The sequence below is a fragment of the Stigmatopora argus genome, chromosome 7 (assembly GCF_051989625.1).
Source record: "Stigmatopora argus isolate UIUO_Sarg chromosome 7, RoL_Sarg_1.0, whole genome shotgun sequence".
Taxonomy (NCBI): domain Eukaryota; kingdom Metazoa; phylum Chordata; class Actinopteri; order Syngnathiformes; family Syngnathidae; genus Stigmatopora; species Stigmatopora argus.
The window spans coordinates 6761284-6774589 of NC_135393.1; the positions used below are offsets into that span (position 1 = coordinate 6761284).

The window sequence follows — 13306 nt, forward strand, 5'->3', positions numbered from 1 at the left end:
CGTTTGGTCATCGGACGTTTGGTCGCCCGGACGTTTGGTCGCCCGGACGTTTGGTCGCCCGGACGTTTGGTCGCCCGGACGTTTGGTCGCCCGGATGTTTGGTCGCCAGACATTTGGTCGCCCAGGTGATTATAATTTTGAGAGCTGGTTTCAACAGTAGATATTTAGATATTTAACTCTCGCTCTCATGAATATAATTTTGAGAGCTGGTTTCAACAGTAAACTCTGTCATGTTGTCAAACGTCCGGCGACCAAACGTCCGGGCGACCAAACGTCCGGGCGACCAAACGTCCGGGCAACCAAACGTCCGGGCAACCAAACGTCCGGGCGACCAAACGTGCGGCGACCAAACGTCCGAGTACCGGTCTGGTTAATGTATTCAGAAAGGATTACCATTAACAAAGCTGGCTAGGATCGGCCCCCCTGTATCAGGGGTTTCGTACCCTATATTCCAGCGGGGACTTTCCACGGCTGCTTATTTGCAGTGAAACATATTTATGAATGATTGAAAGGAGTACAGGCAGGCAGTTGGATAAAGTGGTGAGCGTATCGGCCTCACAGGTCTGGGGTCAAGGGTTCGACCCCATGGTTGGTCCTCACTGTTTGGAGTTTGCATGTTCTTCCTGAGCTGGCGTGGGTTTTCTCCAGGTACTCTGGTTTTCTCCCACATCACAATAACATGCTAGGCTGGTTGAACACTCTAAATTGCCCCTAGGTATGAGTGTAAGCGTGTATGGTTATCCATCTAATTGTGCCTTGTGATTGGCTGGCTACCATTTCATGCTCTCCCCGACCCAATGCCCATTGTTAGCTGGCATTGGCTCAGGCATGACCCTTGTGAGGATAAGCAGTTTGGAAAATGAAAGGAGTACACACTTTTCCATGACTTCTAGAAAAGGTTGTGATATCTTTTTTCAAAAAGAGGCGCAGCTAATGAATATTTTGACAGTTACTAACATTTACTTCTTGATGATTATTTAATCAGAACCAAAAACCTTCAATCATTCCCATCTCTTTTTGACATTGTCAAAATATGCAAACAGATAGTGATTCTTTACCTGGTCTCTCTCAGTCTGCAGTTCTCTCATCTGGTTCTGAAACACATTGTTCTTCTGTTTGTGCATGTTGCAGTCCAATGTCAACTGCTGAACTTGTAGGGTTAGAGACTCGTTCTGATCCAGAAACTGAACAATTAAATACATGATTTAGTTGTGGGAATCAACATTACATGGATACACCTAGCATTTAACGATGAAGAAAATGCTGGCATCCTAACCACACACACAAACCACATTATTATGTATGTATATCTATTTCTAATTGAAGTTGGCAGAAATTCCATTCTAAAAAAAGGTCCGTGTTCACTGCTTGGCTTGCTGGTAACTTCAAGCAACGTTAAACTTGCTAATCAAGAACGACAGAACATGTAAGGAAATATTCCAAGTCTTATTGCATTTGTGTAAATATCAGATTCACTATTACCGTTGTCCTCTTGTACAGTAATACCTCGACATACAAGTGCCTCGACATACGAGCAATTTGAGATACGGGTAAAATTTCGGGCAAATATTTATCTTGAGATACTAAAGAAATTTTGATATACGACCATACAGCGGACGAGAGAGGCTGCTCATAAGAACATCATGGGCACCGTCTCTCTGGTCGCAACTCCCTCGTGTAATGTCTCTACGAGCACTGGGCGGAGCGTTGCATTTTTTCAGTGTTTTTTTCCCGTTAGTCAGTGCGAATGGCGGAGCTTGTTCGGTAATACGAGAGGAGTACTACTTCCCGGGCAAGTTGGCAAGTGGTTGTGCGTTATCCTATTGTGAGGACATTTGTGTGCATCATTTTCAGAATATTTTGAAGGGAAGACAAAAGCAAACAACCCTCGATAGGTTGCATCTGAAAGTCAGGGTGGAGGCGGCGCAAATAGAGCCAGCCCGGGAGAAGGTATAAAAATTTAAAACAAAATTAGAATTAAGTTTAGTGTAAGGTTAGATTAAACATATTTTTCAGTGTGTCTGCATCGTAATCCAAATTCATTTAAATTTGTTTATATTATGTTACGAGCGCGTTGCCGTGCAAAAAGTCTCCCCCCCGTCCCTCTCTCTCTCCTCTTGGAACAAATTAATTTGTTTTTAGTTCATTTCTATGGGAAACATTCATTTGAGTTACGAGTAAATCCACATACGAGCTCATGCCCGAACGAATTAAGCTCGTATCTCGAGGTACCACTGTACATTGAATTTACATACTGCAATTCCACAGCACACAGCTTTGAACCTTACGTCTTGTTTTTCCCTGTGAAGCTGTTCATTTTCTTCACTGTAGCATCTGAGCTGACCAGCGAGTTCCACCTGGCTATCGATAGCTTCCGCCAAATCCTGGGGTAGAATATCCTGGTGAGCCTAACAGGAAACCCCAGGAAATAACAACATGGTCGACTACATTACTGATGACATGATGTGGATGTAATAAAGCGCTTCAACTCACTGGTTTGAGATTCTCTATCTTCGTTATCTGGTAGCGTAGACTCCTGACCTCCTCTTGCAGGTGAGACGCCTCGGCTAGAGACAAGGATCTGAGAGAACGCCGTTTATGGAAGTCGCTCTCGGTTTGGGTCTTTTGCAATTCTGTTTGCAGTTGATAGATCTGTCGCGACATCAGAAAATACAATGTCATGTCAAGGTGTGGTAACGTTATTTCAGGTCATCACAATTTTACTTTTCAGAGTACAGTTACATGTCTTAAATGTAATATAAAGGTCAGGACAATCTACTTGACCTGCACCACCACTCAACGGCCCCATTTTTTTCTCTCCCAAAAGTCTCAACTGAGTCAAGAATAAGGCCAGTCATCATAATTTTGTTTCAACACCAATCCAAGGTTTTGAAGTGACAAGTGATTAAGGTTGCTGAACCAACTGAGATGAAATGTGGGTGAAAACCATTTGGATTTTACTTGGCACTGAACTCTTGTATTTTATCTCTCTAGGCCACGTGTCAATGTGGCGGCCCGGGGGCCAAATCTGGCCCGCCGCATCATTTTGTGTGGCCCGGGAAAGTAAATCATGAGTGCCGACTTTCTGTTTTAGGATCAAATTAAAATGAAGAGTATAGATGTATATTAAATGTCCTGATTTTCCCCCTTTTAAATCAATAATTGTAATTTTTTAATCATTTTTTTGTGTTTTTAGTTCAAAAATCATTTTGTAAAATCTAAAAATATATATAAAAAAAGCTAAAATAAAAATTGTTTTAGATCTATAAAAAACTGAATATTCAGGGCTTTTAATCCAGTTCTTTTAATCCATTTATAAAAAACTATCTAAATATTATATCTAAAATGGTCCGGCCCACATGAAATCGAGTTGACGTTAACGCGGCCCACGAACCAACCCAGATCTGACACCCCTGCTCTAAGGGATCAGAATTTTAAAGACACGTTTCACGGTGAAATCGGTTGCTTTGCTAAAGGACCAAGAGAACAAATCCAATAGTCGAAAAAAGAGATGGATAGCATGTTTTCTTGTTTTCTCTCAAATGAAAACGTGATGGACTGACAGCATTTGCGATCTGTCAGCTGACAGTTGCTGGAGAACACAATCAGGTTAACAATCAGTTATTTAGTAAAGATAAGTGTTTTTTTTCATTGTCAATTCATGTATCATATTCACCCTTAAGTTCTAATATTTTTAGGGGCAACACAATGGTTGCATACAATGTCAAGTAGGTAAACTCAACACACCTATTATTATTATTATTATTATTTTTAATTCGGGAGAAGCTGGACTAAACTGTGCAACCACATCTAGAGTTTTGGGGCGTAGCAAAAACAATTGTTCACAAAAAAATGTTGTCCTAATAAGAAAAAAGGTCCAGGGAAGGTAAATAATAATTCCATACTTTGATGATGACACTGTAAATTATTAAAATGAATTTAAAATTGTTTTTAAAAATTCAGCTCAGTTGAATTTATCTTTTAAGTCCAATCCGTTGACATTTAATCCGTTGTAGCTGATTGTTTTTGAAACGTTTTCAAAGGAGAAATTTCATGTGTTTATACGTGTGCAACATTTTATGAAGCAAATTATTTCTATTCCGTTTCCTATTCTATATTAAAAGTGTACCTGTGGTGGTCATCTGAAAAAAAAGGTCCCCTGAGCAATATTGTACAATTTAATATATATCTGAGAAGTACAGTATTGTATTCACTAAAATGATCCCACTTGTTAATATGCATGTGCGCCGCCATATTAGGAACGGATATATGGTTGCTGACTGGCGCTTCAGTCATTTGCTATTGAGTGATGACTAGTTCATAGTTATTATCATATTTTTCACTTGTTATTGTTGACATTCATAAGCTTTGCATTCCGCCACCCTAGCCCAGGAACCCGTGCGAGTAGAGTCAGCGAGCAGCATTTTTATATGAAGCAGATTTTCCTTTCAACGACAGGCGTCACCACTGATCGCAAGTTGACGAATACGGAGCAAGTTTGGCTGCGTGCAAGAGCTTTCATGGCATCTGGACAAGACACTTACTAAATTCATTTTAATCCCACAATTTTAACACAAATTATTTATTTTCTTGAGCAAAACTGTTCTATTTCAGCTGACCACCTAACGTTTCCTTTGAGTTCAGGGTTGTTTTTCAAACTATGTAGAAAACACACTATACACACACACAGTAATATGTAGTTTGAAAAAAAAAGGCCTGTAGCCAAAACATTGTAAAATTGACTTTGAGATGATAGATCAGCCAATTCCTATTCCTTGAGAGCCATACTTAGAATTTAACAGTAAAAATGTGAGAATGAGATGTGACTTTTTGGGGGGTCATTTTACCACTTTTAAAGTACTAAATGAATTCTTTTGACAACACTTTTACGCAGTTGCTAATCAATGAAAATATGCATGCAGAAAAGTCCAGTGGAAAAAAAAAAGGATGACTGAAGTTAGAGGTATTGTCAGCGTCATAGTGCCGACGGGACGCTCCTATTGGTGCATTTGGGACTCGGCTCTGTCACCAGCGGTTTAAATACAGTGGTACCTCGACCTACGAGCAGCTACGGGATGCTCGAGATACGATGAAAATTTCGATCAAATAATTCGCCGAGATACGAGAAAATTTTTGAGATGCGAGAAAGTCAGGTGGCCATGACATGAGGCTGTTTATCATTGTAGCGCACTGTCTTTTTTGCCGCATCTCTTTCGTGTATAACAGATATCTACGAGCACTGAACGATTTATTCAGACGAGTTTCCGCTACACATGGACCAGAAAACGCACAACGCGCAAAAAGAGGGCTTTCTGGGTAATGAAGTGTACTCGTGCACACAACACCGATTGCCAATGGCACCCTTTCTCAGAATAAAACTTCATTACCCACAATCAATATTTGGGTAAGCTCAGCTGTTGCATTTCCTGTTATTCCTTCCTTGGCCTGTTAGCTCCCACGATGGCTCATTCAAGACTACTCGTTGGCAAGTGGTCGTGCGTTATCCTATTGTGAGGACATTTGTGTGCATCATTTTCGGAATATTTTGAAGGAAATACAACAGCAAACAGCCCATCGATAGCGAACGTGCGGGTGGAGGCGTGGCAAACAGCTAACCCGCAGAAAGAAGGTAAAAAAGATTAAAACAAAATTAGAATTCATTTTTGTGTAAAGTTACATTAAACGTGTTTGAGTGTGTCTGTATATATTAATCCAAGTTAATTTAAATTTGTTTGTTCTGTTACGAGTGCGTTGCCGTGGATAAAGTCAACCCGATAACCCCCCCGCTTCTATCTGTATGTCCGTCTGTGTATCCTCCGCGTCTAATTTTATAGTTCTATTAAACACATTTTATTACTATTAAACCACTCGTTATTTGTTACTTTGTCAATATATGGCAAATTAGAAGAAATAAAACATTTTTTCCAATCCAATATCCTGTTTTTGGTGTTTTTTCAGAGGGTTGGAACGAATTAATTTGTTTTTAGTTCATTTCAATGGGAAACATTCGCTCAAGTTACGAGAAGCTCGACATACTAGCTTAGTCCCGGAACGGATTAAGATCGTATGTCGAGGTACCACTGTATATATTTTACCTCACCGGTTAGCGAAGAGCCACATGCACCTATAAGAAGAGCCACATGCACCTATAAGAAGAGCCACGTATGGCTCCCGAGCCATAGGTTCCCTACCCCAATGATAGACTATAATCCTGTGTATTTCAGGCTCTTCTATTTCCGAAAAAAAGGACAATCATGATGTCTACCAACCTGCAAGTTGAGGTCATGCAGGCGCATGCTCACAGCGGATTTCTCTTCAATGGCTGCAGTGTAGCGTACATACAAGTCGCACTTTTCATCTTTCAGTTGCGTGACTTCGTGCTGCAGTGAGGACAAATGTCTATGCATGCGCTCGTATTCCAACTGGAGAGATCGGGACTTTTCTTTGTGCTCCATCATCTGCTCAATCTCAGACTCAAGGGAGGTGCAGCGAGTGCTCATTCTTCCAGCCTCACAACGGGCTTCTCGAAGCTCATCCTGCATTCCGGTTAGCGCTCTGATAAGGTACTCGGTCAATTCAGAATACTTTATCAGACCTGCCGAGAGAGCCCGGACGTTGGCCAAGTCATGCATTTGGCAAATACAACTTATTTTGCGCTAGAAGTAATTTAGTAACAAACCACTGAATCTGGAGGGCTCAGTGCTGGGCTTCCGTCCAGTAACTTGAATGTAGAGGGTTGGGTAGTGGATCATTAGGCTTTCTAGCAAAGCCACCGCACCGTTTCTACCCTGGGTCCGCAGAAGATCCATCATATGACCTACCAAAAGAAGGACATTCTTATTTACCAACTTGAAAAACAGTATACAACTGCAGAATAATACGACTACTACACTATGCTGGGTCCCCACAACAGGGAAAATAAAGCAACACAATACAAAACACACATTACTTAAGGCCACTTCAAGTTGTATAATTTTGCGAGTTGGCATAGCCGGTACTCGGACGTTTCGTCGAAAGACGTTTGGTCCCCGGACGTTTGGTCGACCGGACGTTTGGTCGACCGGACGTTTGGTCGACCGGACATTTGGTAGAACGGACGTTTGGTAGAACAGACGTTTGGTCGCCGGGATGTTACTGTTGAAACCAGCTCTCAAAATTATAATCATGATTGAGAGAGAGAGAGAATGAGTTTAATATCTAAATATCTAATATCAAAATGTCAACAGTTAACTCTGTCATAATTTGACAGCGAGCGAACCCGGCGACCAAACGTCCGTTCGACCAAACGTCCGTTCTACCAAACGTCCGGTCGACCAAACGTCCGGTCGACCAAACGTCCGGGGACCAAACGTCTTTCGACGAAATGTCTGGTCACGGGCATGTACGATGACTTAATGCCAGAGTGGTGGAAATGAAATTGCTTTTGATTGTCAATCAAGACAATTGAAATAACCAAAGTTTAATCCAGAAATAAATTATCTGTCTTTCAGATTTTTTTTCAGCAATCAACCTGAAATGTATTAATTTCATAATATAAAATGAAAATTGCTTTAACGCATCATTCCATTGCATTTATATGCACATGAACATCAATTGAAAACAAATGCTGCAGCTTCTACCAATTTCGTCATACGCAGTTTCTGGGTATGATGACAATTAGGATTTTGTCGAGTCAATGATGATGACAAAGCCTATGTCCGATTATTATTATTTTTATGATTCTCATTGGCAATGTCGACCATGCCAGATTAAATGAAAATGTTATTCGCCAAAGCAAACAAAAAGGCCATTTCAAAAATAAAAAACATTTGTAAATATCTCAGTCACTACTGTTACTATAATACAGTGTTTCCCAACCTTTTTCTCAGCTGCGGCACACTTTTTGCAATGAAAAAAAAAATCTAAAGGCACAACACCATCTGAAAACCTTTTCATTTAAAACCATGTTGTCAATATTAACAATAGTCATTCTCTTCAAAGTTTTATCAGTAGGAATCACATAAACCTCCAAAATTATTCCAAAACCTAATTTTTCACACTGACCTAAAGTCACCAAAAGTTGATGTCTGCGGACCCTGAACAACATCCAGTTCAAGTGATGCAAAAATAACTAATGTAAGGTTTTTAATCGCATAATTTTATGACTTTTGTCAAAATATTCCTTACATCTCCTAATATTATGAAAAAAAAATGTTGTGCTCACACAGACTTTACGTCGGCAAAGGTTGATGCCCTAGAAACCAAACAACTTCCGGTTCATGTTCGAGAAATATAAGCAACAAAATTAGTGTTTCACAATCTGAATCTTGTAATAGTATAATCTATGATTTAGCTTTCATCATATTTTGATTTTAACCTTGTAATAGTTCAATTTTAATCATGTTATATTCACATTAATTTTACTCTCTGAATATTACATTGTATGACTTCTCGTAATTTCCCACGCCACACCTGACCACACAGCTATAAATACTACAATCATGTAATACCTACGATTACATGTGCGAATAATTTGAGTGTGAGTGTGTCTATGTTTTGAGAGTTGAGATGAGTACATTGAAGGAAACGAGGCATTGCGTGAACTGAAGTCCAAAACCAACAACAGTATCTTACTTGTTCTCATTGAGCGATTGGTAAGGTTATGGCTGGAAAGAATCTCATCCTCATCCATCTCAGTGAGCACCCTGGCTTGCCTGAGGTATGGGATCACGATGCACGGCCGCACCCCCAGGGAGAGCCGATGGCGATTATCATTAATAAGTTCCCACAGGTCCTCTTCCGTCATCTCCTTCAGGTCAGGCCCCCCGGGAACAATCTCTCCTGCCATCTTGAGTGTACAGTGCAAGCCGGGAATTTTGATTGCCTGCCTCTGTGACTGCTCAGTGACTAAATATTGGAAACACAACAAGAACAACAATAAGACTAGATGAGGCAGACTGCCGGTGTCAAAGTCACAGTCTCTCCACGCCCAGTGGGTGTTGGTGTGTGGTGGGCGTGTAGGAAAACCAGTCATACAAGGCCGCTGTGTTGGAGCACCTAATGTACGACAGCAAACACTATAGTGTTTATAGTTTTTATATTATGGTGTCACAAAGGAGATCATTAATTATTATTACACAGAAATGGCCTGCATCAACCTTTGCTTTACAATTAAGGTCAAGGACAACAGGTGTTTGTGGTACAATAGACTTGTGTGTCTTCCGTGTCAAGTTATTAAAAGGCAAGATCTGATAAAAACAATAATAACGATAATAATAATAAATTTGCGTTAAACCTCAGGTGTCAAAGTGGCGGCCCGGGGGCCAAATCTGGCCCGCTGCATCATTTTGTGTGGCCCAGGAAAGTAAATCATGAGTGCCGACTTTCTGTTTTAGGGTCAAATAAAATGATAGATATAGATGTATATTATATTTCCTTATTTCCCCCTTTTAAATCAATAATTGCAATTTTTTGAAACCATTTTTTCTTTGTGTTTTTAGTTACAAAAATCTTTTTGTAAAATATAAAAATATATAAAAATATTTTCTGTTTTCCACTTTAATAAAGAAAATAATTTAAAAAAGAATCATTTCCTTTTGAAATGAAAAACAAATGATTAAATAAATGATTTTCCCTCACTAAGAAAAAGAACCCTCAAATAAACATTGTTTTAGATCTATAAAAACGGAATATTCAGGGCTTTTGATCCAGTTTTTTAATCAATTTATTAAAAAAATATCTAAATACCATATCTAAAATGGTCTGGCCCACATGAAATCAAGTTAACGTTAATGCGGCCCCCGAACCAACCCGAGTCTGACACCCTTGCGTTAAACTATCTCTGCCTGAGGCAGAAGGGTGCACAATTACAAAAGTTTCCTAATGTAATGCATTGAAAACTTTTGTGGCCTCTGCCTCACAATGGCGTATAAATAAGAGTGAATGTGAGAAAGTATTTCTCATGGTGCAGATTGTGCGCAAATTAAGTGTCGTAAATTTAAAACTTAAACATGAAATCAGACAGTGATAATAACAGCTGGCATTAACATTAGTCATAGACCTGTCTTACTAGTATTTATAGCTTTCGATAAAGGGAATGATCCGATACTAGATGTTCAGCATGTAAACAAGTTCTTTATTGGTGTTTGCTTTGGAAATTTCTTTCATAAAGCCAGTGAATCACACATAGCTATCTGACAGCTGACAGGTGCATACAAAGTCAAGTGCAAAGTCCTTGTTAAAATGAGGAAACACGACTGGAGGCATAGAGTTTTTCATTTAGTTACCTCTCTTACCATCCTTTTTGTGGGCAAATTATTTACTGTGCTGTGAATGATTTATGCAAACAGAAGCTATTGAAGCTTCTTATGCGCATAATGAAAACAGGGATTTACAGTAATCCCTCGATAATCGTGGCTTCACTTATCGCGAATTCACTACTTTGCAATTTTTTCTCCTATTATTTATTTTTAATTTTTAAAGTTCATAAAATTGTGACATTTGCTGAAACTTGCAAGCGATTTTTTATTATCGCGGCCATGTCTGGTCTACATTAACCGCGATATTCGAGGAATTACTCTACAATCTCTTGCAAAAAATGGCAGTGATCGACAACACTACAGAGTGGGGAGTGTTTTGAAGTGGTTTAACTTCAGATGTTAACTTACTTTACTACAAAAAAATTCATATAAAAGAAAAGCACCTAAGTTATAAAAAATGGATTTGTCTTGAAAGAGCAAGAGAAATGAGTGAAAGAGTTGACACAAAAACTGCAAAGAGGTTGCTCAAGAGATGAAGCTTTTTAAAAATAAAGAAATAGAATGGATGAGTAGAAAACGCACGAGTTTATATAATACAGGTTTGATTGACAACTTGGAATGAAGACAATGTCTGGCATCAGGAAAGAAAGCACTTGGATGTGAGAAAGGCTCACAGACTATCAAGAGATGAAGACAGAAGATGGGCACAAAAAGATGAGACAACAATGCAACAATCAGGACATCAATGTCTTAAGTAAAAATCAAACTCCATGTTACTGTGGAATATGGAATGTATTTCTCTTGTATTCTTATTTTGTATTCTTAGCATTAGCATCTAGAATAGAATTTTAGTGACACCTACTGGTCAAGGCCTGTCATCACTTTGTATATAGCGCCTCCCCTTGTTGTTCCCGCCTAAAGTTTGTCTCCGCCTACCTTGAATAAAAGTGCTCGCGGTCCCCTTTTCGGATGTGTATTTGGCAAAGCAGAGCTACCAGATCGACGTGGGCTGTGTCCGCTCGCCCCCTCCCCCTTCGAAGGAGCGGGGGCGAACAAGAGACAAAGAAGTGAGCGAGCCGCGTCGATTGCGGAAAACAGTCTGGCACTCACCACTCCGAGAAGGCCGACGGAGTCTAAAACTATTACATGCTTGGTGCCTCCTCTGCTTGAAGATTATTTTGATGTCAGGGATTTAGCCCTCACAGTTACATCTAAATGTCACATTGAAATTTAAATGTTCAATCGAAATCGTAAATTTAAATGTCTCTAAATCATAAATTTAAATGTTAAATCGAGGCGGCCTAGTGGAGCGAGTGGTTAGCGCGCCGGCCTCACAGCTCTGGGGTCCTGCGTTCAAATCCAGGTCGGGCCACCTGTGTGGAGTTTGCATGTTCTACCTGGGCTTGTGTGGGTTTTCTCCAGGTACTCCAGTTCCCTCCCACATTCGAGAAACATTCTTAGTAGGATGGTTAAACACCCTACATGCCCCTAAGCATGAGTGTGAGCGTGAATGGTTGTCCGTCTCCTCGTGCCTTTCAATTGGCTGGCCAAACATTCAGGGTGTCCCCCGCCTGGTCCCATAGTTAGCTGGTATAGTTACAACACCCCCCATGACCATTATGAGTATAAGCGGTTCAGAAAATGAATGCATATTTTTGTTAGAACCCTGGAAAATCCACACAAGTGTTTCATTTCACCTCACTTATTTTGATGACGCCTTGGGAGCTCACAAAAGTCTAATGATAATTTCAGACCAACTGTTTTCAGAGTGCCTGATGAATCCTCTAATAAATTGAGCAGATCTGTGAGACATTGAAGAGCCCATGCACATGCTATGAAAATGCTATGGCTACGATTGACAGACAACACAAGGACAAAACCCAAAACGACAAACACTAGAAAGCACCATGAATACTGAAATGTACATACAGGTTTTGGCACAACAAACTATGCAGCCAACATCTGAAACATCTGTTTTAGAGACATGCCTGCTTACTTCAACAATACAATGGAAAAAATATTTTACATCCTTGTTTACTGTCCCGCAGCTGGTGGTAAACTGATGATCCTTTCACAATACACTATAAAACAATCAAAAACATCAATACAATACAATACACATCCCCGGCTTCCACCTCTTCAACCTGCTCCCCTCTAGCAGGCCCTACAGGATCATAACAGCCAAGACAAACAGAATCAAGGACAATTTATTCTCAAGAGCTGTCACTATACTCAACTCGAGTTCTGCACCAATGAAGACCTAATCAAGACTTATCTTGTACTACACTAAAACTCCATAGGCTGCTAACAACTTTAGTCACTTTTTGTACCTACTTTTTTATGTGACCACTTATTCATGTTGATTACTTATCTATGTTGACTACAACTTATTTATTATGTTGACTTACTTATATATGTATTACTTATTTAGTGATGATTATTATTTATTGACTCAGTTTGTTTGTTGTTATTTGTGCACTTTGTGGTTAAGCTTTAAATCTCGTTATACTTGTATAATGGCAATAAAAGCATTCAATTCAATAATCTCTTAAAATAAATCTATTCCACCCTATCATCTCACCCAGAGGTGTTCAATTACGTCCAGTGGATCGCCAAGGTAGCTCACTTGAGAGTAAGATTTGATCCAGTCTGTTAGTTTCCTTCGGGCCTGAACAATGTCTCGTTTCAAACGCAATGTGCCCACCGCAATACTCACACTTTTTTTAACATGCATATCTGACTCATTTGACAATCATTAGGTCTCATCAAGATCTTAAGTGCGGTGCTGACAGCCTCGGCTGACAACTAAAACGCTGGTCGCCACAGTAAAGAAACTAATGGTAGAGGACGCGTACGTGAAGAGCTCATCTGTTTGTTACACCACTCGGGAGTAGCACTGTACATAGTATTCTGGCCATCAGTGAAATAAGATTAAAACATTTTTGTTCTGTTTTGGTGTGTTTTTTTAGGGTGAGATCTGTGACTGCTTGCTCCTCGTTTTTCACTTAGTGGAGTCATCTACCATTTGGTTGGTAATTGTTCCACCATGGTGTTAGAATCTGGAACGT

At 39.9% G+C, this 13306-nt stretch overlaps 1 protein-coding gene across 1 annotated transcript in view; it reads right to left on the minus strand.

Annotated features, from left to right (window-relative positions):
* Window positions 1-8918, minus strand: part of card14 (caspase recruitment domain family, member 14) — a 32926-nt gene extending 24008 nt beyond the window's left edge. The window contains exons 1-6 of the mRNA XM_077604743.1: window positions 8614-8918; window positions 6680-6817; window positions 6270-6595; window positions 2494-2652; window positions 2289-2408; window positions 1059-1184 (exon numbers count right to left, since the gene is read on the minus strand). Of these exons, the coding sequence (XP_077460869.1) occupies window positions 1059-1184; window positions 2289-2408; window positions 2494-2652; window positions 6270-6595; window positions 6680-6817; window positions 8614-8827 (1083 nt within the window). The 5' untranslated portion in view covers window positions 8828-8918. The remainder of the gene's footprint in view (window positions 1-1058; window positions 1185-2288; window positions 2409-2493; window positions 2653-6269; window positions 6596-6679; window positions 6818-8613) is intronic.
* Window positions 8919-13306: the final 4388 nt, after the last annotated feature.